The 26,571-nt window shown below is 46.6% G+C and overlaps 1 protein-coding gene across 3 annotated transcripts in view; it reads left to right on the forward strand.

Moving 5' to 3' along the window:
• Positions 1-26,571, forward strand: part of Lrrk1 (leucine rich repeat kinase 1) — a 161,970-nt gene that overhangs the window by 124,714 nt on the left and 10,685 nt on the right. For all 3 annotated transcript variants that reach the window (XM_015493131.2, XM_048790365.1, XM_048790366.1), the window contains 10 exons: positions 579-855; positions 8,355-8,526; positions 11,306-11,469; positions 12,382-12,521; positions 14,436-14,685; positions 17,464-17,630; positions 20,150-20,347; positions 21,712-21,989; positions 23,756-23,950; positions 24,773-24,924. In XM_015493131.2, coding sequence (XP_015348617.1) covers positions 579-855; positions 8,355-8,526; positions 11,306-11,469; positions 12,382-12,521; positions 14,436-14,685; positions 17,464-17,630; positions 20,150-20,347; positions 21,712-21,989; positions 23,756-23,950; positions 24,773-24,924 — 1,993 coding nt within the window. The remainder of the gene's footprint in view (positions 1-578; positions 856-8,354; positions 8,527-11,305; positions 11,470-12,381; positions 12,522-14,435; positions 14,686-17,463; positions 17,631-20,149; positions 20,348-21,711; positions 21,990-23,755; positions 23,951-24,772; positions 24,925-26,571) is intronic.

Consider the following 26,571-nt stretch of genomic DNA (forward strand, 5'->3'; position numbering starts at 1 on the left):
GCCTGAACAAAGCTTATCTAACTATGTGTTTTCTACGTAAAGTACATGGCAGCTTTCTGGTGCCCAGGAACACTACACAGCATTTCAACACTGGAATTGGGGGCCTTTGAAAACAACAAAATCACTAGCAGAAAGTACAAAAATTCAGAAAACATGGCACTAAATAGCCCACTAGATAGACACTCCTTTATGTTACCAGAGCTGCAGCTACAAGGCAGAACATCATTTGTTCAACCTCAGCTGGGAACATGCTCACCTGGGCGGGTGACTCAAACTTCCCCCAGCTCAGCCCATGTCTATCCATGTCTGAAAAAGTATCTCAAGTATTGTATTTTGGGGATACAAATTTTAGCAAGTAGGGCAATTTGCAAAGGCTGGATCTGAAAATAACAACTTGCTGTAGAAGCCCAGTTGGCCGTCAGCTCAGGATGCTGACGGTGCCACCAGAGAATGGAGCTCAGGTTCCCTGTCCCACCTGAGGGGCTCAGCATGTCAGTATTGGATTCTTCCCAGGAAAACTTAGTGCCTGCTTCCCTTTCACCCCATCACCAACGCAGCTTCCTGCTCTCCTCCCGCAGCCATCAGCTTCCTCATAGAAACCGGCACGCTGCTGCACTTCCCGGACACCAGCCACGGCCTGAGGAACCTCTACTTCCTGGATCCCATTTGGTTATCTGAGTGTCTGCAGAGGATCTTCAACATTAAGGGCTCCAGGTCGGTGGCCAAGAACGGGGTGATCCGTGCAGAGGACCTCAGGATGCTGCTGGTGGGGACAGGCTTCACGCAGCAAACCGAGGAGCAGTACTTCCAGTTTCTGGCCAAGTTTGAGATCGCCTTGCCCGTCGCCAATGACAGGTGAGGCCACAGACCACCCTGTGCAGGTCTTGCTTCCTGGAGGAGGGAGTTGGGGTCTGGAGCCACTGATGGCCTGAACAAGACCTCCAGGGATTGGTGCCACTACCATCACTCCCAGGGACAGGCCAGCACCTGGTGATGACCTGCTGCATTATGTAGGGTATTGAGGCATAGGCACAGCTAACCCCCCAGCTGGTGGTTCCCTCCTGTGTAGGGAAGTTGAAAGAAATCGATTCATTGAAAAGATTTAGGAAAACATACAAGAATGGCATTAAAATTACTTGGAAGAGGGTTCAGTTTGGCAGGGGGTTTGGTGGCTTGGTTATATGGTGAGTAAAAATAACCAATGAGGATGTATTTCCTAATTAAACAGCCTGGCTTCAAAATGCAATCTAGTTTGATGAACTTATGGGAGCAACATTGTCACCTACTCTGAGGGTTCCATCATCACAGGGCATCCCTTTGCCAAGTAGAGATATTCTGTGAAATGCCTCTTTTTGTGGACTCTTCCTGGGTCTGTGACATGAACAGGTCTCCCAGTCCTAAACCACAAGCAAAACAAAACCAAGTCTCCTCCTCCTTTTCCTTTTCCTCCTTCTCAGCAGCATCCTGCTCTTCCTCAAGGGCCACCCATTGACCTCCTGACTTGGTGCTGGTTGCCAAGAAAGCCAATGGGTGCCTTAGTTGCCCCTCCCTGTCTTCCACTAAAAGTAATCAGAACCTTGACCTCTGGTCAGCCTTCTTGACGCAGTGACCCTGACAATTTCCTCTACTGCCACCAACCTCTTCCTGAGTAGAATCCTCCTCTGCACTTAGCCTGAGCCATCAAGTCAGCTGCCCTGCTCTTCTTGCACTTTGCAAAAAGAATCCCAGATTTCCTGCAAGTACCTCCCTCCAGAGCCTAATGCCTGAGCTTCCAAATGCTGCCACCTGGAAGAATCACATGGCACTCAGCTCAGCTTTCTCTCCTATGCTGTCTGGTCCCACTGAGAACATCCTCCACACTGCCCTTCTTGGAAACTGGAACTTATATGCTGAAGATTTCTTTCTGAATCCTTGACACCCACTCCTTACTCTACCCTTCTATTACATGGCCCTGCCACCCGTCAAGGAAGAAAGTCTGTTGACTGGACTTTTCCTAATTGTGCCACTCATATATTTCTCTTTTTAATTTGAGGTAAAACTTACAGTAGTCTCCTCTTATCCAAGGTTTTACTTTCCACTGCAGTCTGAAAATATGAAATGTAAAATTTCAGAAATAAGCAATTCCTTAGTTTTAAATTGCACACCATTTCAGTGATATGATGAAACTTTGTGCCATCCTGTTCCAACTCACCAGGAGCATGAATCATTCCTTTGTCTACTGTATCCATTCTGTATAAGCTATCCCCCTGCTAATCACTTATGTCTACTGTATCCATTCTATATAAGCTATCCCCCTGCTAATCTCTTAATAGCCATCTCAGTTATCAGATTGACTGTGGTGATGTAACCTTGCTTGTGATCACGTAACCCTTATTTTATTTAAAAATGGCCCCAATGCATATAAGTAGTGATGCCAGCAATCATATGACCATTTTTGTGACATTTTTATGTGTCTGTTTTATCATTAATTGCTATTGTCAGTCTCTTGCTTTGCCAATTTTTCTGATTAAATTTTATGGTAGGTATGTATATATAGGAAAAAATATAGCATATATAGAATTTGGTACTAGTATCAGTTCCAGGCCTCCACTGCAGGTCTTATCCCCTGCAGAAAAGATGGGAACTACTGTGCTTACAGTGAAATGTACAGATCATCAACATCTGAAACAACCAGTTTTTACAAATGCATACAGCAGGTAACCAACTCCCCAGATCAAGATATACACAATTCAGTCACCACAGAAAGTTCCCCCACATACTCTCCTGTCCTTATTAGCCATCACCATTGCTCTGATTCCATCACCAACACCTTCCTTTTTCTTGAATATCATAACTGGAAGAAATCATGCAATATGTTCTCCAAGTGGCACCTCCTGCTAAACATCATGTGCTGAGATGCGTCCAGGCTGATGTGGGAATCAGAAGTTTGTTCTTCGATGTTGCTGAGTAGTATTCCGTGGTACAGCTTTAAAGCAGTGTATTTATTGCATTCACATGTTGGTGGATGTTGGGGTTGTACCAGGTTTTGGCTACTATAAATAGAGCTGCTGTGTGTAGCCCTAAGTCTTTTTGGAGACATGTATTTTCATTTCTCTTAGGTAAATAGGAGGAGTGGAATTATTGGGTCATAAAGTGAATGAGTTAAGCTTAATTTTATAAGAAACTGCTCAATAATTCCCTCAAGAGGTTGTATTTTTTAGTCACTTTATTACCTCTCTAACATTTGCTATCAGTCTTTCTAATTTTACCTGGTGGATATGAAATTGTATTTCCCTGTAGTTTTACTTTGCATTTTCTTCATAACTAATGAAATTTAACACCTTTTACAAATTTGTTGGCCCTTCATATAGTATATTTTTGTGTGAGGTATCTATTCAAGTTTTGTCTATTTTATAATTAGAATGTTAGCCTTATTCTTGTTTACTTGTAGTTCTTTATATGTCCTGGATTCAAGTTCTTTCCCAAATACATGATTTTCAAACTCTTTTCCCTATCTGTGACTTGTTTATGTATATATATATATATATACACACACACACACACACACACACACACACACTGTGGGGACACATATATATACTTGCTTATAACAAGATCTTGACAATTCTTATTCTAGAAGCTTTATAGCTTAGCTTTTACTTTAAGGCCTATAATCCATGTCAAATTGATTTTTGAATATGGTGTGAAGCAAGGACCAAGATTCACATTTTTCTATATGTTTATCCAGTTGTTCTGGAATCGTTTATTGAAAATATTTCCATTTTCCCCTCATTGAATTACCTTGGTTCATTTATCAAAACTCGGCCTTGCAGGTTTAGTTCCAGACTCTACTTTGTTCTACTAATCTTTGTTCCTATCCTTGTACCAGTAACAAGCTACACTGATTATGGTGGCTTCAGGGTAAGCCTTGAAATCAGATAATGTACACCCTCTGTGTTCACTTTCTGTTACACATTTCTGTAACAAGTAACGTGAACTTGGTGACATAAAATAATCATACATGTATTCTCTTACAGTTCTGGAGGCCAAAAGTCCATTATCAGTTCCACTGGTCCAAAAGCAAGGTATCCCAAGGCCAGTGCTCCCTCTGCAGGCTCTAGGGGAAAGTCTATTTCCTTGTCTTTTCCAGCTTCTAAAGCTGCATTCTTTTGCTCAAGGCCCCTTCTTCCATGCACACTTGTAATTGTCATGTCTTTGTAATGAATTAACCCTTTTATCATTATAAAGCTTTTCTACCTCTGGTAACGTCCTTTTCTTCAAGTCTATTTTTTTCTGAATCTAAAATGGCCAGTTTTTTCTTTCGTTTTATTTTAAATGGATTTTTCCTTCATCCTTTTATTAGCTGCTTCTCTAGTTATTTATATTAAAAATGAGTCTCTTGCTGTCAGCACATTATCAGACAGTCTCTGACTTTTAATAGGAATATTTCATTCATTTACATTTAATGTAATTAATTATATGGTTGTGTTTAAGCCTACTATCTTTTCATTTATTCCATCTGTTTTTGTTATTTTGTTCACTTTCTTCTACCTTTTTTTATATAATAAAATTGTTTTTAGTATTTTCATTCCCTCTGATGGCTATTTAGCTACTCTTCTTGGTATTGTGTTTAGTGGTTATACTAGGGATCATGTATCACCTGGGCTACTTCATGTCAGGATGCATCTTCCTGAACAGCTGAACTACAAAGCCCCATATCCTGAGGTGGAACCCCAAGCAGTCCAGGCCTGGAGGGAGCACATGGGGATCAGACCTCTGGTGGCTTCCCAGTCTACAGGTGATGCTTGGACCTACAACAACTTGGTGCTCAAGGGCTCTTGTTCTAGTCTGATTCGTCTACTTCCAGGGTTTGATTCTGGTGTTGGTCACAAGGCAGCAGCTGGTCTCCTTAATCCACAGACGTTTGTTAGACACCTGCCATAGAATATATCACCCCCTGCTCCCCCAACTCTAGAGCCCAATGGGATGCCCACTAGAAGCTCCTGGGAAGCTGGCCCAGCTGTTATGAGGCCAGATCAGAAATTCTGTTGGCATAGACGCAGGTTCTTGGGGGCCAAACTGGGCCCCTTTGTCCTGAGGCTCCACCCAGATTTTTCAACTTGGCCTTATTGTGGGAGGGAGACTCAAATTCTTGCTGCTTCAGTTTCATAGAGGTCATGTTCAAAGACCTAAAAAGAGAAATCCCAAAGAGGAATTCAAGATGTCCTTAAATTCAAGAGGAATTCAGGGTACACAAAAAAACTCAAGGTTAAGTTTGGTACACAAAAAACTCAAGGTTAAGTACTCAGTGAGTTTACATAACTTTCTACTTATTTTATCAATGGGTTAGAGGACTGAAGAAATATTAGTGCTCAATAAATATGAGCCAGTTATTTATGTACCCTATATAGAGCAGATATATCAATATATGTATATGTATAGATATAGATCTTTCTACCTATTTGGTTGAACAGTAAAATCAATTGGGAAAGTAACTTAGTGGTAGAGTGCTTGCCTAGCATACATGAGGTCTTATGTTTTATTCCCAGCACAACATACACACACAAAAATCAGTCAGATGGGGGCTGGGATTGTGGCTCAGCGGTAGAGCACTTGCCTAGCATGGGTGGGACCCAGGTTCGATTCTCAGCACCACATAAAAATAAAGGCATTGTGTTGTGTCCATCTACACCTAAAAAATAAATATTTTTTAAAAATCAGTCAGATCATCACCAGGGTCCCCAGGGAAGCTTACTGTACAGGGAGTGAGAACATAAAACCAGCCTGTCCAAGAATCTCAACTATTTTCTTTTTCCTCCTCTGTAAAATGGGGATAATCACTGTTACCTACTCATAGCTGTCATGATCATTAAATTAGATAATACATGTAAAATACTTAGCACAGTTTCTCTTACACCTAAGAACTCCCAAGACATCAGGTATTAGCAGTACTGTTGTTGCTAGTTCTTTGCGTTAAGTACTCACAGCTGGGGTGTCTGGTTCTGCACAGTGCCGCGAATAGCAGAACATTTTCCATCTTAGCACAGCCATAATGGTTCCCTTGTGTCCTAGGCGAGTTCCAGCTCCTTACATCATAAGCTTTTGTAAGGTCAGTGACTTTGCTACAGTTTCTGGATCAATGCAAACAGATGTATTGGCAGGTCTTCCACCTGCAGCCCATGAACCCCTCCAGTCCCTTGGAAAACCTTCAGGGGATTCATGAACCTCTTGGAACATATGCACTTCTTGCAGGTGGAAACTCCTAAGCTCTCAGCAGACACTGGCAAGGGCCCTAACCCCACCATCTGGCCATCTCAGTGGTATACCACTAGCCAGCCCAGTTTTTCATTGCAGGCGCCACTTCTTGCCTAGGTTTCACTTGTTTGTGTTCATCAAATACATAGATAGTTCACCTCTTTAGTTCCATCTTGCTCACTGTCTGCTCACCCCCTGGGACAGCCTTCCCAGCTCCTAATTGCTCTTCAACCAGGTATACTGTTCTCTCCAGGGACTCTGCTCCCCTTGAGATCTGGCTTCTGTGATCAGAGTCTAGAGACTTTGGCCTTACTGACTTCTAAGTCAGACCTGCCTTCAGAAATATCTATCCCTGCCTTCACAAAGCACCGATTCTGTTTGTGCACTGAGCTGTGTACTGTAGCCCCTGGGATACCTGATGCTCCTTCCCTTCTCCAGGCACATAGCCACAAAGAGAGAGGAAAGCAGGAAGCCCTTTCCCAGAGCACAGCCACCCAGTGTAAGCAGTCACGCGAGACACAGGCTGAGCATGACATGGGTAGATGAAACAGAAAAAAAAAAAGCAATAGTAGGTTCTGGTGAGGGCCTCCTGTGTAGGGGAAGAATTATGAGCATATTAAAAAAAATATGGAATTTCCAAAACTTGAGGAAATAAGACAGGATGCTAAGATAGAGAAGGCCAAAGAGGGGACAGAGGCACGAGCCCAGTGGTTGAGAATGTCCTTTCACCTAAGACCTGCGGTGACTGAAAAGGACCTAATACCTCATCAACTGTGTCCACTGGGTCACCTTCACAGCCCTGTCAATCCTCACCAACCTGCCAGGTGGGAACCCTGACCTCCCCATGGGGCTCACAACACAGAGCAGGCAAGTCAGGGTTGGGATTTGCACCTATGTGCTTGGGCCTCCAGGCTGTCACAGAATTTTTCTTAAAATAGTCATCCCTCAATACCCATAGGGTACCAGGACCTCCTGAGGATACCAAAATCCATGGATACTCAAGAGCCTTCATAGAGAATGGCTTGGTATTTGCATAGAACTTATGCACATCCTCCCATAGAATTTAAATCATCTCTAGATAACTTATAATACCTAATATCATGTAAAAGCTGTGTAAATGGTTGCTATACTATATTGTTTATGGAATAATGACAAGAAAAGTCTGTACATGTATAGACTTTTTTATTACCATTTTCAATCTGAGTTGGTTGAATCTATAAATATGGAACCTATAACAACGAAGGGCCAGCTGCATAAAATTTTAGGAGAGAGCCTCTTCCCAACTGTTCTAAAGATGTTTGCTGGAATGCAGTGGATTTATTTTTAGAAGATTGAAACTGAAGGCATAGGTTTGTTGAGAAGATTCTAGCTTCTGCACACCCAGAGGGTGGCCCGCAACGCCCCTGCCTGCGGTCACCCTGTGCCTGTCCTACTTCTACCCCCACAGCACACAGAGGATGCTAGTTTTCAGGCACGCTCTTGGGAGGACCTCCCAGGTTTCATGACAACAGACATGAGCGCCTCAGTCACACAGTGATGCAGCATTTTTACGATGGCCATAAGTGTTCTCATAAAACATCCCTCTTTTGTGCAAAACAACCACCTTCGAACTTTTAAGGCAATTGTGTTGTTTCAATTGGCCAAGAACAATAAATAGCTTCGAAGACCAAAAAGATGTTACCCTGACCCCGATATCTGCATTGTCCTTAGAACTGTGCAGCTGTATTTGTTTTTCCTCCACCAACCAAAGTCAATGTTAAGTAATTTCCCAACCACAACCCAGTTTGCCGAGAATCAACCTCAATTTGCTGTGTCTGACATTTTTATGACCACAGATGTTTTCATATCTTCCCTCAACATCATTCTAGTCTCTCTCTTAGAAACTTTGGTAAATACCTTCACTATGGCTATCTTCATTTTCCTCTGGAGCAGTTATTCTCAGCATGTAAACCACCCTGTCTTTCTAAAAATAGAATTCCAAAGGCCCTATGTGGAAGGCACTTGGACAGCCTGAGTCACTTGGAGAAGCAGACTCCCAGGCCAGGCTCTCTGCCAGGGGGTCAGGGGCCTGCAGCAAAGCTTGGTCCATGCTGGTCACCGGTCCCCTTGATGTATTTCAGCTACCTCCTGCCACATCTCCTTCCATCCAAACCTGGCCTGGACACCCACGGCATGCGGCACCCCACAGCCAACACAATCCAGCGGGTGTTTAAGATGAGCTTCGTTCCTGTTGGCTTCTGGCAAAGATTTATAGCACGGATGCTGATCAGCTTGGCCGAGATGGACCTGCAGGTAGCTGTGGGTTCTGGGGGGCACCTGCAGTGCACCCTTGAGGGAGGGAAGATGTCCTGTTTCCCAGTGGGACCAGATCGAAGACTCTTCTCCTTCAGAGATGCCACTGAGGTAGAACCAGGAGGCACAAACCGTTTGAACCATCCTGTGAATACCATCAGTGTCCACCAGACTTAGAACACCCCTTTAGAGCAGGGGTTCCTCATGTCATCCCACCTCCAAATCATCCAGAAAGCTTGTTCTAATGAAAATACAAGTTGCTGGGCCCCACCCCCAGTGATGTGGCCCAGGACCAAAAATTGGCATTTCTCACTATTCCCCAAGTGATGCCATTGGTCCATGACTTCAGACGCATGGTCTTGCCATCCTGGCTGTACACTAGACTCAGCCAGAGGGGCTCTAACAAACACAGACCATTCCCCAGACCATTCAAATCAGAATCTATGGGAACAGGTGTGGTGGCACACACCTGTAATCGCAGCAACTCGAAAGGCTGAGATAAGAGGATTGTAAGTTCAAGGCCAGCCTCAACAACATAGCAAGACCCTATCTCAAAAATAAATAAATAAAAATAAAAGGGCTGGAGATGAGGCTCAGTGGTACAGCACTCCTGGTACCCAAAAATAAATAAATAAATAAAATTCCTAGTACAAAAATTAAAAAATCAGCATCTTTGATGGTGGGCACCCAGTTATTGGTATCTTTTAAGGCCTTCTGGTGATTCCACTCTGCAGCCAACCTTGAACACTTGGTCTAGTTAACAAAAAAGACCTAACCTAAGGAATTTTGTCCTGTGGGTTCAGCTAGGGTTATGGAGCAGTGGCCTGCTGTCATTCAACATAAATACTATGGAAATAATATTTGCCCCGAGCAGTGGTTCTCAAATTGGGGTTCCAAATCAGCAGAATTAGCTTTGCATAGTAACAAACAAGGAATGCTAATTCTTGCACCCCAACCTAAACCCAACTGCCTCAGAAACTCCAGGATGGGCCCAGCTATCTGATTTGGACAAAGAATTCTGATGCACTCTACAGTTTGTTAACCCCTGGCATAAATCTGGCCTTTTAAATCCTTTTGACATTTATCTCTGTGTGAGCTTACTTTTGCTACTTTCTAATTAGAACACGCTTACTGAATTATAAATTCTTGGCTCCATAAAGCTGTTCTTTGATCTTCCCTTTTTATTAAAGTGGAAGAAAAATAAATGCAAGCACTCAAAAATCAATAGGAACTGTGGCAGCCTGTGTTAGCAGAAAAGAGATTTGTTTATAATGCCTGGAAGGTGCAGTGGGGTGCAGGCACTGTCTCTCCAAGGTCTCATCCTTCCCTCTGCCCTCCCTTTGAACTCTGCATCCTGCTGCATCTAAGTGGGAGGTCACCAGCACCATCATCTTGGGAGGCTGAGCTCACAAGCAGGGCACAGCTGGGTGCAGAGGCAAGCATCCTTCCCAACAGCATTCCCCACCCAAACTTTGGAAAGAAGTCCTATTGAAATTCAGATGAGTGACAGGGGTAAAAAGAGTTCAGTTGCATCTCTAATCAAAGGCATGCAAATTCATGCAGCAGAGGATGCCACTTTTCACCTATCAAATTAGCAAAGAGTGAACCTCAATACCCAGAGGAGGAACACTGGAGGTTAGTGTGTATGATGGTCTCAAGGTTCCAAAAGCCAGTTCCTCTGTAGCAACCAGAGCCTTAAAACCTTCAGCCCCTTCAATCAATAACCCCACAGCTAAATACCTGAATTGAGGAAATCATTTTGAACCAGATAAATCTTTGTGCTTTTTTCATGTCAGCATGCCATATTTGAGGAAGCAAAAGATTGGCATTGATATAAACGTCCAAAAGAAGGGAATGATTTGAGAAATTACTATACTTCACAGCTTTAGCAAAATGAATGTTGAGTTTTCTTTAAAATATTTTTTAGTTGCCAGTGAAATTTTTTACTTTTTCTTTATTTATATGTGGTGCTAAGGATCGAACCCAGGGCCTCACACATGCCAGGCAAGCGCTCTACCACTGAGCCACAACCCCAGTCCCGAGTGAGTTTTTAATGACATGGGAAAAGTGATGTTTTTTAAAAGTATCCTTTTTTTTTTTTTTTTCAGTACTGGAGATTGAACCCAGCACCTCACACGCGGTGGACAGACAGACAAGCACTCTACCTCTGAGCCACATCCTCAGCCCAAAATTATACTAGAATTAGAAATACAGGGCTGGGGTTGTAGCTCAGTAGAAGAGTATTTGCCTCGCATGCATGAGGCACATATAAAAATAAATAAATTTTACTTTGATCCTCAGCAACATATAAAAATAAATAAAATAAAGATAATCTTAAAAATGAAAAGAAATACAACATAGGCTGTTTTTTAAATGTATATATAAATTTTTAAAAATCCTGGAATTCTAGGTAACTAAATATTAATGACTTGTCTTCTGGGTGTTAAATTGTTGTTTTATGGTCTCTCATGTTTTTCTGCCTTGCCCACATTTCTAACATAAATTTTTACTTGTGAAGCCAGAGAGGGAAAAGATTTTTTAAAAAGAAAAGTCTACTTTCAGTCGTTTGGAAAATCTGTTCCCAGGGTACCCAGGAGACCCCTACAGATCATGCAGCGTTTAATTTGGCAGCAGGGATGAGCGGCAGGCATGGGAGGAGAGGGTGGGAAGCCCATGGTGATTTATCAAGATGAGGCCGCCCAGGCCTCGTTAGAGCTCTGCACAGGGCCAGCGGCGAGCACGGAATGCTTAAGCAGGGTCTTTTCTGTCTGTCTTTCAGCTTTTTGAAAACAAGAAGAATACTAAAAGCAGGAACAGAAAAGTCACCATTTACAGTTTCACGGGAAACCAGAGAAATCGCTGTAGCACATTCAGAGTGAAAAGAAATCAGACCATCTATTGGCAGGAGGGGCTTCTGGTCACTTTTGATGGGGGCTACCTCAGGTAGGAACATCTGGAAGCCCACCATCCCAGCTCAGCAAGGTGCTGGGACAAGGATCCCCATAACAGCCCCCTGGGAAATGCCTCACCAGAGTGCTCCTGAGAGGGGTTCCTCACGGCAGCTTGCTACAAATGCAAGAGCCTCTCTGTGAATGTCCCCGAGGTCCCCATCTTCTCACCCCTTCCACACTCCTTTTGCAGGACTGGAATGGTCAGAGCAGATGTGGCAGCCACAGCCCAGGACTTGAGGGAAATGGGCAGCCACTGAGCTAGCAATAAGAACAGTGGGCACCTCCCACAGTCACTGAGGTGGGACCACCAGCCCACCCCCTTGTTCTGAGAGAAACCAGACGAGTGGGTGCGAGGGATCCTCAGCTTCAATCCCACGCTGGGGCCTAACAAGATGACAAGATGCCCTTTCTCTTCTTTTTTATTTATTAATTAATTAATTTAGAGACACACACATGAAGTTAGCTCAACAGACTTAATGAATTATCAACGCACATGATTATTTAATATTTACAATGAATTTTTCCAAAGAATCCTTAGCTGTGTGAGAAGATACCGTGAAGATGTTCTTGCTTTAAAGCTCACCATTACCACGGCGGGTGAGACCACGGTGGCTCAGAGAGAGAAGAGACTCCGTCGGGGTCACATCTGAGAGTCAGAGCCCACCCTGAGCATCCTGACAGCAAAGTCCTCCTCCTTATGGCCACTTCACTGTGGTGGGGATGGCGTGGGGAAGGAGACGAGGACAAGACAGACCCACAAACACAAGTGCCCAGCAGAGGGGTCTCCTAGCAGTCCTGCAGGGCATGGGGCCCCTCCGGGTCCCTAGGGCGGGGTCCACCTTGGAGATCACCCAAGTCACCTCAGCAGACTCACAGTGGTCTCCTTTTCATTTCTGGGCTGCAGCGTGGAATCCTCCGATGTGAACTGGAAAAAGAAAAAAAGTGGAGGGATTAAAATCATTTGCCAGTCGGAAATGAGGGACTTCTCAGCAATGGCTTTTATCACGGATCATGTCAATTCCCTGATCGATCAGTGGTTTCCTGGTAAGAGAACTTTCTTGAACCAAGCCTTTGACTATCCTTTTATTTCTTTATAAAACCAATTGGGGCTGTGTCTTTGGGGAAATTGAAATTCCACTAGGATTCAGACCAAGAAAACCAGTGTGTGTTAGGGGAGGTGGGGGGTAGCCGTTTGGTAAGGGACCTAACCCCAGGGGACTCCAGCTCTGGGCTTGGGCAGGGAATGCTGTGAGAAGGTGTGGACTGGGCCCCTCAGAGAATGTGCCAGCACTCGGGCCCCTGGGAAGAGAGGTGACTCTGGATCCCATGTGTGGCCCAAGGACATGCTCCACGTGAGTCAAGTGTGGCTACTCCACACCGTGAAGACAGAGGGGCTGAAATTAGAGGGGGCTGGCAGACAGAGGTCTACCCCTGGCAGGGAGGGAAGGGAGCAGCAGAGCTGAGGGCACCTGTCCTTCCCTGCCTCCCCAACTCCTCAGTGGTAAGCAACCACCCACATGGCCCTTCTCAGACCCTTTGGATCAGCTTTGTCATTGACAGTTCAACCAAAGAAAATACTTTTTGAAGTGCTGTTGAGGTCCTCTGTTTGTTTTGTTACTGGAGTGGAGACAAACACCCAGAGGGGCCCGCAGGGAAGAGGTTGTCAGGGGTGATGGGGAGGAGACGAGAGACTGGTGAGCTCTCCGTCAGGCTCTGAAAACTGGAGGCCAAGACAGTGCAGAGCAGGTTTGGGATTCCAGTGAACCAACTACCTGCTCAAACAAGTCCCTCCGCCTCTCTGAGCCACTTCCTCACCTGCCTAAGATCCCTGCATCCAAAAGACAGCATCAGGAAAAGTGCTTACAGAAGTGGCAGGGTGTTGCTGAATACACATTCCAGCCTTTAGGGTCTGGTTTCCTTTGCGGCTGGGGCCCCTTGGGTACTGGCAGGAGGGTAACCTACAAGGAGCAATGGCTTAGAGAGGGGCTTTCAAAGAAGCCTGTCCAGTATTTGTGAGGATTTGGGGGCTCTTGGCCATCCAAGGGGGGTCCCTAGGCCGACATCAGCCCTCTGGGCACTTTGCAGCTCCCCATCCAATAGTGCCCCCCACCTTCAGTTGCTGGGGAATTTGACCCATGGGCTCATTAGACAATCACCTGAGGTGAGAAGGACTCAGGTGAGCACCTCAGCCAAGGCATCATGGAGCCAGTGCCACCAGCCAGTGGCCAAGAGCCACTCCCAGCGGGATGCCTGTGGAAGTCAAATGTACACAGGAAGTTGTAGGCATTCCCCTCTAACCCTGCACAGAGCAGGTTGCTGGCCAGCCCCAAGGGTGCCTGCACACCTGTGTTTCTTTGCACCCATCAGAGGCACACAGAAAAGTTATGTCCTCTGCTCAGGGAAACCCATGTCAGATGACTAGATTTGTCTACTATCCTTTGTACTCATGATTCCCTCTCCTTGTATCGCTCTTCTAGAAAGCATCATAGTAGTTTCAAGTCTTCTGTGTCTAATATTAAGAATGGTTCCTTATGCCAGCTGTGTTTGGATGGCTGGAGTATAGCTCAGATTCATCCCCAGCCATGAAGGTGGGTTTCCCGCCCTCCTTCTCACTTGTTCCACCAGATTCTCCATTGGTGCATGGTTTCAAGGCCCTTGCTCAGGACCAAGACCACCAGGCAGCTCTTAGGTGCATCCTTACCTACTCTCAAGTAACATCTTTCATGATGAACAATAGCACTGTCTAAAAAGGCACTGAGTTTTGGACTCATGATGAATATGGATGTTCACAATGAATAATGGCACTCAGTTTTGGACTCTCCCTGGGATCCAGGCAAGGCGGCCAGACCCCTGCTGTGAAGGTCCACCTGGTCCAGGTTTGCAAGGTGCTTGTTGTTCAGGAGACCCACCTGCAGCCACCTTACCTCCTGTGAGCTCTCCTTCTCTGTCCCCATTTAGCCCTGACAGCCACAGAAAGTGATGGGACGCCCCTCATGGAGCAATATGTGCCCTGCCCTGTCTGTGAGACCTTCTGGGCCCAGCACAAGGATCCCAGTGAGAAATCAGAAGGCGTGCAATACTTCGACATGGAAGACTGTGTGCTGACGGCCATCGAGCGGGACTTTATCACCTGCCCTAGACACCCAGACCTCCCTGTGCCACTCCAGGAACTGGTGCCCGAGTTGTTCATGACAGACTTCCCAGCCAGGTATGCTTCCAGGGCCCCTCCCAGGACACAGGTGGAGGTCACAGGGCTATGCTTCTAGCCATGCAGGTGCCCATCAATCCCAGGGCAGACCCCTTCCATTAGGTCACTCCATGGTGGCCAACTTGAGGTGGCAGCCATTGCTTCCCATCAGATCTCAGGTCTCCATCCTAAAAGGGAACCAGGAGGGAACCTAAAAGGGAACCAGCCTAAACATGCCCAGTTGGGCACCTCGCAGGTGAAGCTATCTGGGACCACTGCCCTTTCTTCCCCTCTCATGAGCTAGAGCTCCTTTCTGCTGAACTAGTCCTCACTTCTTCTAGTTCCTATCTCTCTGCCAGCTAGAAGAATGGAAGGTAAAAAAGCTGTGCTCCAGCCCCTTAGGAAGGAAAATGCTCCCAAACCTAGTCTCATTTTACTCTTTGGGCAAATTCTTATTCCCAAATGCAGCCCCGAGACTGAGCATTTGGTCCCCTAACTGCTCTACAGTTGATTCTACCTGTGCTCATGACTGATAACTGGGAGAAGATGCTGGAGGAAGTATTCTGTGGTCCCACCCAATTGGTAATGGCAACAAAATCCAAGTCCTCAGTAAAACATGGCATCTTCTTTGGTGGATAGGAAACCAAATCTGTGATTTGGTCTCCCTGGAGATGATTAGATATCAAGTGGCTCCCAGCATTTTTGGAGTTCTAAAGTCCTATTGATTTCTCACTGAAAGGGATGCATGCTGTATCTGGTTTCTTTAAAGAACATTTAACTCTCCCCCCTTTTTTTCCCACAAGAATATTTGTATTCTCATTTTCTATATCGCTTCAAGCAGATGTGGAATACTCTGTGAATTTGCAGAATTGGGTTCCAAAACATGCTTCTGGCTGACTGTTGAATTGAGGAGGAGTGGGGGTAGAGTTCAGTGATAGAGTACGTGCTTAGCCTGCATGTGGCTCAGGTTCCATCCCCAGCACCAAAAGGATAATAGTAAATAAACAAAGGAAATGCATCCTACATTAGATAATTCCTGCAGTTCTTTTCATATCCCCAATAATCTCACAAATGAATGACTCTTGCAAAATGACTTCCCTTCATTCCTAGATCTTTAACATGAGGAGGATTCTCAGTTATCAGAGATCATGGGAAGTTTAATATATACATGCAATATATACATATATACAATCTGATAAAATATCAGGTTGATATTTTTAGGGAGGTGCCCAATTAGAGACCCCCTCAAATTTTTGAATTTTCATTTGTTGTGCTTTGCTATATTTACATCTTAGCTTAGAGACCCCAACTGAATGTGGAATTCACTGTGTGGAATTTGAGAAGCCAGATTGTACTGTTCCTGTTGGTTTGAATCAAATCAGGCTGTAGTAGAATTCTGAAATGAAGTTATTTGACAGGAAGTTGGAAACCTTGACAATCTGAATAGGATTCACAGTTCAACAGAGGTGCTCCAGACTTCATCTGGGGCCCAACTACAGCCCCAAACCATCACACCCCCCAAATTTGGAGTTTGGCAGGCAGAACTCTGCCCTGTGGCTCCTACAAAAGCATATACTTCCTGAATCTGTGCAGGTCCTAACAGAAAGCCCCAGAGGGATCCCCAGTGTTCCCACAGCTCCCCATGCCTGTCCTTGGTGAGAGGTGGTTTTGTTGGGTGCTTGGAGAACAACTCCAGCCCATCTTTTGTGACGCCCCTAAGGGCTGCAGTGGGTGTAGATGGTGATGTGATTGAGCTGTGCAGTCTGAACAACCACAAACCTATTCCTAAAGTCATGGAAAACAACCCCATCTGCAGGCCAGGCCAGTGGGGTCAGGAAGGCCCAGGTGCAGGATTCACCTCTGCCTGGATGGGGCACCTGGATGGGGCACCTGCCAGGGTGCTGGGGAACTCAGGTGAACTTCAGCAGGTTGGCTGCCTTCTCCTCCCTTCTTGGCTCCCTGCTTTGCCTTTTCACTGTAATGTTTCTGAAGAGAAAGAGGAGTCTCAAGGAATGAGAAGCAGACTCTGAGAATCCTGGCAACGGCTCAGACCTGGGGTAACAAAGGGCACCCATGAAGGCCCAGGCCTTGCATGCCAGCCCTAGAGCCTCTGAGCATCAAAGCCCACAGAGGATCTGCCATCCTGCCCCTTCTGTCCTGGCCTCCATCTGGGCTGCCGGGAAGTCTCTAGGCCACTGGTCCATGCAGCCCTGGCCTTCTAAGTCAAGACCCTCCAGACTCCCCAAGAATCTGCAGAGGAGGCCAAGTCCAGGAGCAATTGCTAGTATTTTCAAAAGCCTGGTCGAAATCTTTCTTCACTAGGATTAGAACACAAAGACCAGTGAGGTGGCTGACGCTCCCTGCCCTTGGGTGAAATCGGGATAGTGGGGACCCTGGCCAGGCAGCGCATGGCAGCATACACAGTCTTGGCATAATAAAAAGTAGAGAGACAAGCTCAGTGTGAGTAAGTCTGAGGGATGCTAACTGTCCAAGCACAAAATCTTTCAGAGTAAAACATCCAAAGGGATCCTTGTTCTGTACCCACCATTTTTGGTACCCTCAGCCTGGTGTCATCAAAATGTCCTGGTCATCTCCTATTATGAGCCCACTTCACAGAGAAGGGGACTGAGGTTTGGCAAGGTATGGTTTGCCCACTGGCATGTGGCAGGTCCAGGGTTAACCCAGATTGGTCCATCCTCACAGATAGCTTGAACTGTGACTCTCACGTGGGGAACAAAGGACCTGGCCCAGGACCCAGGGTGTGGTCACTGGGTTGACCCTGAGCTGTGTATGCTGCAGGCTCTTCCTGGAGAACAGCAAGCTGGAGCACAGTGAGGACGAGAGCAGCATCCTGGGCCAAGGTGGCAGTGGCACTGTCATCTACCGAGCCCGGTACCAGGGCCAGCCTGTGGCTGTGAAGCGATTCCACATCAAGAAATTTAAGAATTTTGCTAATGTTCCAGCAGGTAACAGGGGCCCTACCACAACACTACTTTCCCCCCCAGATATTTGCTTTCTCTGGTCAAACTCCATGCCACCTCAGGGGCACCTGAGGTGACACACATATGGTATAGGAGGCAAGGAGGGTGGGCAAGGCCAGCGTGAGCCCCAAGGCAGCTCTGCTTCATGCTTGACAGTTTGGGGGACTGGCTGGAAGGCCAAGCCATGTGAGGCCTAGGGGTCACTCTTAGAGATGAGTCTCCTGTCTAGCCAAGAGCCCCCCAAGAACAGAGACCACCTTCCTATCTGTCTGCTCTGAGCCGGGCACAGGCACAGAGCATAGGAAGGTGGGCACTCCCAGTGGATGGATTGGAATGCTTCTCCCCTACTGCCCAACCACAAAGAAAGGAGCTTCCTCTTGCCCACCTTAGAGGCAGCATACTCAGCCCCAAGCATCATGGATGGTTCAGGAATATTCTCCACCAAGAAGAACCCATCACCATTTGTCTTAGTCCTGTTCTGCTGCTGTAACGATACCACATGCTGGGGATTACTAAGCAATAGAAACGTACTCAGGTCCTAGAGGTTGGGAGGCCTAGAGGGTGGCTCTGGCATCAGGTGAGGGCCTTTGAAGGTTAAGAAAGTCTGAGAGCCAGACAGCAAAAAGAGAGCCGAACTCTATTTTATAATAAGCCTATTTCTGTGATAATACTCCACTCCTGAGACAGCCACAGGAATCCACTTGTGAAGACAGATCCCTCTTGACTTTGTCACCTCTTATGAGGCTCCAGCTCCCACACTATTGCATTGAGAATGAAGCTCTCAAAATGTGAACTTCAGGGGACATGTTCCAACCGTGGTGCCATGTAATGCCCAGCCAGTCCTCCATCCAGCCTGCTGAAAATCACATTTTCCACTGCCCCTGGCTCAGAATAGGTCAACTGTACGGTCATAAAGCTAATTTATACTCCTGGTAGCAAAATTAGAATCACAGACAAATATACAGAACATAGAAAGGAAGAGACAAACTTATTATTGTCTGAAGAGACTGTGACTTTCTGCATAGAAGATCTAACAGACTTGGTTGACAAATGTCAGAGCCAGTCAGGGCTTCCTGAAATTGCTAGACATGAGAAGAGCATCCAAATTCAGCAGTGTCCCAATATACAACAAGGGCCCATTAGCAACGTGCTCCATGATAAAAACCATAAAATAAAAACCATGTGGTATCAAGGAATAACCAGCGTATCATTCCATTTAGTTCTCCTCTAAATCCCAACAGGGCGTATCTACATGTAATTTGATTAACTGTAAAATGCACGTGCAATGAGAAAATCCTAGAACTGAGAACATTGACAACAGAAGACAAAGCGCAGAGGACTGCCCTGAAAATGTCATGACGTGAATCTGCAGACATTAAGGCCATTTCCTTCTGGGGCAGGCCTAGGCCTGCACAGGCAGGGAGCTGGCGGACTGCAGAGATGATACAGCAGGTCAGGGGAGAAAACACACCAAATGGAGTGCAGATTTGAATCTTATTGCACACCATAAATTTCTAATGGGTTAAGGACCCAATGTCGAAAACAAAACCTTTATACTTAAGAACCAAGTGGCTGCACACACAGATCTGGCACAGCCAGTGCCTTCGAACACGCAGATTTTCATGCTGTTTAAACTCTCACCCCCAACAATCACCTATTATAACTTCTAAACATAGAGGAGAGACAGAATCAAGAGGACAAGACAGTCAGAACACAAGAGGACAAACAGGGCCTGCATGCACCCTGCCTGGTGGCCTAGGGCCCAGCTGATTCTGTGTATGCGGGTCACACCCGGCGGGCAGTGTCCTGACCCCTCCAGGGTCTCGTGCAGGCTGTCATGCATTTTAAGGGTAATGGAAGAAGTTTACAGTGTAGAGTTGGAAATCACCCACCACCTCCCGGACCTGTCTCCTCTGGCCTGAGATGATTGTCACAGGCCAGTGGCCCTGGGCTCTGGTGGTTTCCACCTTTAGGGATCCTGGCTACTAGCAGCAACCTAAGCCTTAGCATCCTTGAGGGGACAGAGGAAGGGGCCTTGTTAAGGGGACTTGTTCCAGACATTTCCTGACTCAGCTGCTGAGTGAGATGCCACAGATGCAAAAGAAAGAAGACATAATTGGGACTCCTAGGTAGTGAACCATGGGTCTGGGGTGAGAGCCCTCTCTGGGTGACAAGGGTGGGCACATGTGGCAGTCCTCCATCAAGAGGGCCAGGTGGCCCTCAGTGGGTACTCGGCGACTGCCAAAAGTTACAGGGCCACATTTAGTGCTTGAAAAGGAGGGGGCTTAGCATCAGCCCACGGTACCACCCCCTGGTGCCAAATTCTGGGCAATGACATTGCAATCCCTTATTCAGTGTGTGCCTTAAGATGTAAATCCCTGCCCCACCTGACCCCTCCCATCCTGCGAGGCCCCCCTTGTCATGTGGCCCTTGGGAGGCTGCCTCACCCATGCCCAAGCCCTTTGTCCTCCCTGGGTGGCTAAAGGCCATGCTGTCCCCCACAGACACCATGTTGAGGCACCTGCGGGCCACAGATGCCATGAAGAACTTCTCGGAGTTCCGGCAGGAGGCCAGCATGCTGCACGCCCTGCAGCACCCCTGCATCGTGTCGCTCATCGGCATCAGCATCCACCCGCTCTGCTTCGCCCTGGAGCTCGCCCCGCTCAGCAGCCTCAACACGGTGCTGTCTGAGAACGCCAAAGGTACGGGCCACTCAGAGGACAGCCTCCAGGGGGTTGCCTGGGCCCTGCCTCCAGGAGGCCACCAGGACAGTGGGGCTGGCAGGGCAGGCCTCAGGGAGGCCGTGGGCCCAAGGCCTCCCACCAGGCTGACCCGGCTGTCTGGGTACAAAAGTAGAGAGCCACAGGTGGTCTCAGTGACCCAGTCCCATGGCAAGGCTCCCCACCAGGCCTAAACCCTTGATGGTGACTTTGGTAGGGCCTGAGGACCTCCCACTCTAGAGTCACAGAACCAGGTTCCAAATCCTGGTTGCCATAACCTGCTTATTTTACTTTCCTATAAGAGAGATAATAATAGCCCCTAGAGAGGGCATCGAGCTTAAATGAGGCAGCCCCAGGTGGGCCCAAATTATAGCAGCTGGCACCCCAAGCCCACCAGCTACGAAACTAAATCCCTTCTCTGACTAAGGCACTATGCTGCCCACCATTGTCAAGTCTGAGACCCTGGGTTCCGTTGTAACATATCTGAATCTTTTAAGAAATTTAAAAGGAATTTACCTTGAGAAATGCTGACTAAACTCCAAAGAGCTGCCAAAAGAATGAAAGTTGCTATCTTTGGACTAAAGAAGAAATGGTATTAAAATCAGTCCCTTCTCCCTCCGTGAAAAGGGAAAATTTTAAATTAACTTCTTGTATCTGCAGCTCTGTTCTCCAGAGCGAGACCACCCTGACCTGACATGAACTAATGGGATTTTGAATCCTTGCCCTTGTAGTGAAAACACCAGCAATTCCAAGCATGAGATGGCATGAAAGGAGCTCTCACAGGAGCATTTCTATTTGAAATACCATTTCATTTAAAAAGAACATTCTCTGTCCATCTTGAAAAATAGCCCGCACCAGTGGGACTTAGAGTATTGGGAGATGGATTAGCCAACTTTTCACCACTGAGACAGAATAGCTGACAAAAGCCACTTAAAAGAAGGCTAGATTTATTTTGGCTCATGGTTTCAATCCCTGGTTGCTTGGCCCTGTTGCCTTGGGCCAGTGGTGGCAGTACATCATGGTGGGAGAGAAGGCAGCCCACCTCGGGGCGGCCAGGGAGCAGAAAGGGAGAGGGGAGGGACCAGGGTCCCCTTAGGCCCTTCAAGGTCATGCTCCCAGTGACCTAACTTCCTTCCACTAGGTCCTACCTCTCAAAGGTGCCACCACCTCCCAGTAGTGCTACAGGCTGGGAATCAAGACTTTAACACACGGGCCTTTGGGAACAAACGATAGCAGGAGAGAGAATGGAAGAATGGGAGACAGTTACCACAATGTTCATTTTATTCCAAAAAAAAATTGAAATTTTGATGGATTTTAAAGTTGTTATATTTTTTTCTTCTTGCAAGATTCTTCCTTTATGCCCCTGGGACACATGCTCACCCAAAAAATAGCCTACCAGATTGCCTCAGGCCTGGCCTACCTGCACAAAAAGAACATCATCTTCTGTGACCTGAAGTCGGACAACATCCTGGTGTGGTCCCTGGATGTCAAGGAACACATCAACATCAAGCTGTCTGACTACGGGATCTCACGGCAGTCCTTTCATGAGGGAGCCCTGGGTGTGGAGGGCACCCCTGGCTACCAGGCCCCAGAGATCAGGCCTCGCATCGTGTATGATGAGAAGGTACCTGCCCAACCCACTGCTGTCCCTGGCCCCGCCCCAAGTCCCTTCTGAGGCCAGCCAAACAGTCCTAACGGCCCCTTGGAGCTTCCCAGCTCAGCAGCCCCTCAGCACTTTTCTCTCTCTCTCTGACCTTGCTCTGACCTTGCTCAGTGAGGGAGGTTCTGGCTTAAGTGGGAAGGACGCAGGAGCCTCTATCTGCTCGTGACAAGGTTGACTTTTCCTTAGGCTCAGAATTGTCAAACCTCAATTCATGAACATTGTACAGGCTGTAAAGAGTCTGAGACAGAACTGGCTCTGGATTTGGGACTCAATTATGACATTTGATGTACAAAATGAGGACATAAGACCAGCCTTGCAGGGTTGTCTTGAGAAGCAGATAGAGTAAATGTGATAAAGGCTACTAGCCCATAGGGGCTGGCTACAAGGTGCTGGCCAAATCAAATGCCAAACCAGAGGACAGAAAATTCTAGCAGGACCATTATGGCTTCCCCAGGCAATTGCATAGCCAGTCTTTTTTAAAAAAAAAAATATTTTTTAATTGTAGGTAGACACAATATCTTTGTTTTATTTATTTATTTATTTTTTTTTTATGTGGTGCTGAGGATCGAACCCAGGGCCTTGCATGGGCTAGGCAAGCACTCTACCACTGAGCCACAACTCCAGCCCCAGAATAGCCAGTCTTAATTCAGACAATAGCTAATGTTTATCTTCTTCCCTGATAACTGGTAGATGCAAGTACTCAGACAACTTGAAATTATCTCTGCCACACTGTGCTGCATCTAGTACTGGCCTTGTTAATTAATCACCCAGCATAGAAATTCCCCTCATCTGCAATTTCTGATTATTGGGTGATTCTTAGATGGATCATTGACTAGTTGCTTTGAGAATGACCTAAGCATATCAACTTGGCACCTGTGTTTGTTGCTCAAGATACAAAAGTCAAATCAAAGCAACAGAAATCAGAGCTTCTTCATAGCACATAACACAGATAAGGTGTTCACCCTAAAACTTGGATTTTAATTAGAAACAGTCACATTAAAACTTTTCCAGTCTTTTCTCAGCCATTCTCCTGCTGAAAGTTATTTCTTGACCCTTATAAGTTATGCAGGTGCCTGTATAATTCTTTCCTTGGTGGGCCTTTTTATGAAAATTAAAATGAGAGACACAGGTTGTAATCTAGGAGATACTCCCAGTCTGTGAGTTACATACACAGCCCCTCTGCAAAACCTGTTAAGCCAAGGGTCTTGCCATCATTATGGCCCTTAATCAATACCTAGAGGTTAGCAAGCTCTCACTGTGAGTTTATTGGTTAGAAGGATGAATGGATGGGTGGGTGGATGGGATGAATGAATTAATGGACAGTAGGACAGGAAGTCAGATAGATAGGTGGATGGGAAGAATAAAATACGGGAAGATGAATGGATAAATTCACAGAAGGACAGGTAGTCAGATAGATGCGTGGATGGGTAGATGGATGGATAGAAAATGGGTAGATAAATAAAAGAACAGGTGGTTGGAAGGATACATGAATAGGTAGATGGGAGAATGTGTAGATAAATGGACAGAAAGACCAATGGTTGATTGGATGGACAGATGGAGATAGATGGATGAATTGGTGGAGGGATCACTGGTGGTCTTCCTTTAGCAGGACCCATGTTTTCCTTGTTTAATTGTGTCTGTCTCCCTGCTCCTCCACCTCAGGGCCAGCTTGCCAAAAGCCACTGGGCTCAGGCAGGAGACCTGACTTGGCTTGCCTCTCTGCCCAGGTAGATATGTTCTCCTATGGGATGGTGCTCTACGAGTTGCTGTCGGGACAGCGTCCTGCATTGGGCCACCACCAGCTTCAGATTGCCAAGAAGCTGTCCAAGGGCATCCGCCCCATTCTGGGGCAGCCAGAGGAAGTGCAGTTCCATCGACTCCAGGCACTCATGATGGAGTGCTGGGACACAAAACCAGAAAAGGTACAGAGGGGAAGGCGGGCACAGTGCCTGGGGCCTGGGACCCCTGTCCTTGTGGCAGACTCAATGGCAAATGTGTGTATGGCTTGCCCACCACCCTTTGCTAAGAATCACAGGCAACCTTCTCTGATCACCTCTTCTATAGAGAGATATTTAATGCCCCTAACATACCCAGTATCATTTTGTGTATTATTCTCAGGAAAAATGAACTTTATTTTGATTTTTTCAGATTTGGGGATATTTGCATAGACTTTATTGGTTAAGTATACCTAATCCCCAAACCCAAAATGCTCTGAAATCCATAACTTTTGAGCACGATTCAACATGTGTATCAATTCCTTTATAGTAACATAACCTCTAATGCAAGAGCAGAGGGAATCTAAGTATCTCTTTGTAAAGTAATGGGGGGAATGGTTGCTTGTGAGAAACAAGGTTCACAGTACAGTAGTAAAGCTATTTTATTATTCATAGGGAGAAGCCCCACGTTTCAAGGTTAAATTCATTTATCAAATCAGACAGAGCTAGTTTAATGTACTGAGAATAAACAGGGTCTGAGAAAAACCCTTCACAAGAGTGTATATCCTCAGGAATGGCATGAAATAGTTGGGGTTAGGCTGACCTGACCAGCTGAGCTCAAGATGCTTGGCCAGTGATGACCCAGAAGCCTAACTGGGTATGTTTCTGGTGCCTGAAATCCTCTGAGCCTCTTGTTAGGATCTGGTCCTGAACGACAAATTCCTTCATGCCCACCTGACTTGAGACAGCGGATCTCATGGGCAGAACTGGCATGGACATGCTCATGACCAGGAGACCTCTGTCCCTCAGCGCCCGCTGGCCTTGTCCGTGGTGAGCCAGATGAAGGACCCGACCTTCGCCACCTTCATGTACATGCTGCCCTGTGGGAAGCAGACAGCCTTCTTCTCATCCCAGGGCCAGGAATACACCGTGGTGTTTTGGGATGGAAAAGAAGAATCCAGGTAACCCCCGGATGCCTGTCCTGTCCTACTGGTATTGGGGGTGTGATTGGAGAACAGAAAATCAGCGATGACCACAGTGAGCGTTGTTTAATGGACAGAGGGTAACAAGACTTTGTGAGAGTCCATTCAGGAGAGCAAGAAGAGAGAAAACTGAGTATGTACAGACACACGGTACAGTTTTAGGGTTAAGAGAGGCAAAAAAGGAAAAAAGGATGGTGTGTTGGGAACACAAGTCAGGGAGAGTTTGCTTTGAGAGGAAGCCGTCTGCATCCTGGTGATGCAGGACATTAAATAATGTTGCAGTGGGCAGTGAAGTCACTGCAGAGTGAGAGGAGGGGACCCAGAGCCAGGCAGGAGGATCACCCTGCAATAGGAAGTCCAGTTGTAGCTCCTTTACTCAATGAAGTGGCAGGAAGAAGAAAAGCAGTGAGGGAGGTTGTAGATATTCCAGAAGGAAGGAGAGGGTACACGATGGGCCTGGGGAAGTCCAGGGTGCCGCAGGGTGGTGCTGAGGCCTACTTCAGGCTGGAGGTCCTGGGTTTGAAATGAGACCCACCAGCCTGGTTATGTGACCTTCCCCAGCTTGTTCCGCTTCTCAAATTGCAGAAGGGGCGACGAGGTGGTTTTCAGCAGCCAGGGTTTTGTCAGGCACAGGAGCAGGGTGCCTTCAAGGAAGTGATTGTATGACAGAGAAGGACTTGGAACCTAAGTGAGGCCATAAACCAGGGAAGGCCAAGGGTCGAGGTAGAGTAAGAGAGAGTTTCAGGGAGTAATGGTGTGAGGCGGAGTGAGCCGACAAGCCTGGAGGAGGTGGTCAGACAGCAGGTGCTTGGCATGGCATGGGCAGGAGGGACACAGTAGCAGCAGCAAGATCTGGAATGCAGCCTTGGGCAAGGGTGGCTGGGATAGAGGGGGAAGAGACCACTGAAGAGCAAGCAGGAGGTCCCAGGACACAGAGGCCAGGGCATGAGAAAGGAAGTGTCAAAGACAAATCCCTGAGAAGTCACCATCTTGTGCGAGAACCTTCAGTCTCAGCCAGTGTGTGTTGCCTCTCACCTACCTAGTGAGACATCTTTGACAGTAGCCTTCTGATGAGCCCTGTGGCGAACATATTCAGGTGCCAAAGTCAGGGAAGGCTAGACAAAGTGAAGCCTGGGTAGTAATGAGACCAATGGAATGGACTTTGCCATTCTCTCTGGTCAGTCTGGGTACCATGTGCATCAGAGTCTATGCCACTGGGACAGAGGGTTGTGACATAGACACACTCTAAAAAAAATGGTGCCTTAATGAAAGGAGTCATTCTAAAAAGGACAATAAGTATACCATCCTGCTGGGATACTTCTAAGGATAAAATAAAAACCAATTTTTTAGCCAGGCATAGTGGCACTTACATGTCTGTAATTCCAGTACCTTGGGAGGCTGAGGCAGGAGAATTACAAGTTTGAGGCCAGCCTCAGCAATTTAGCAAGGTCCTAAGCAACTTAGTGAGATTCTGTCTCAAAATTTTTTAAAAAAATTTTAATTTTAAAAATGCCTTAGTGGTAAAGTGCTCCTGGGTTTGATCTCTGGTACCAAAAAAAAATTAAAAAAAAAAAAAAAGCAGTTTTGCACAGCTGCCCTCCAGCCCTCCTTACCCACTGATCAACC

This window comes from Marmota marmota, unplaced genomic scaffold (assembly GCF_001458135.2).
Source record: "Marmota marmota marmota unplaced genomic scaffold, marMar, whole genome shotgun sequence".
Taxonomy (NCBI): Eukaryota; Metazoa; Chordata; class Mammalia; order Rodentia; family Sciuridae; genus Marmota; species Marmota marmota.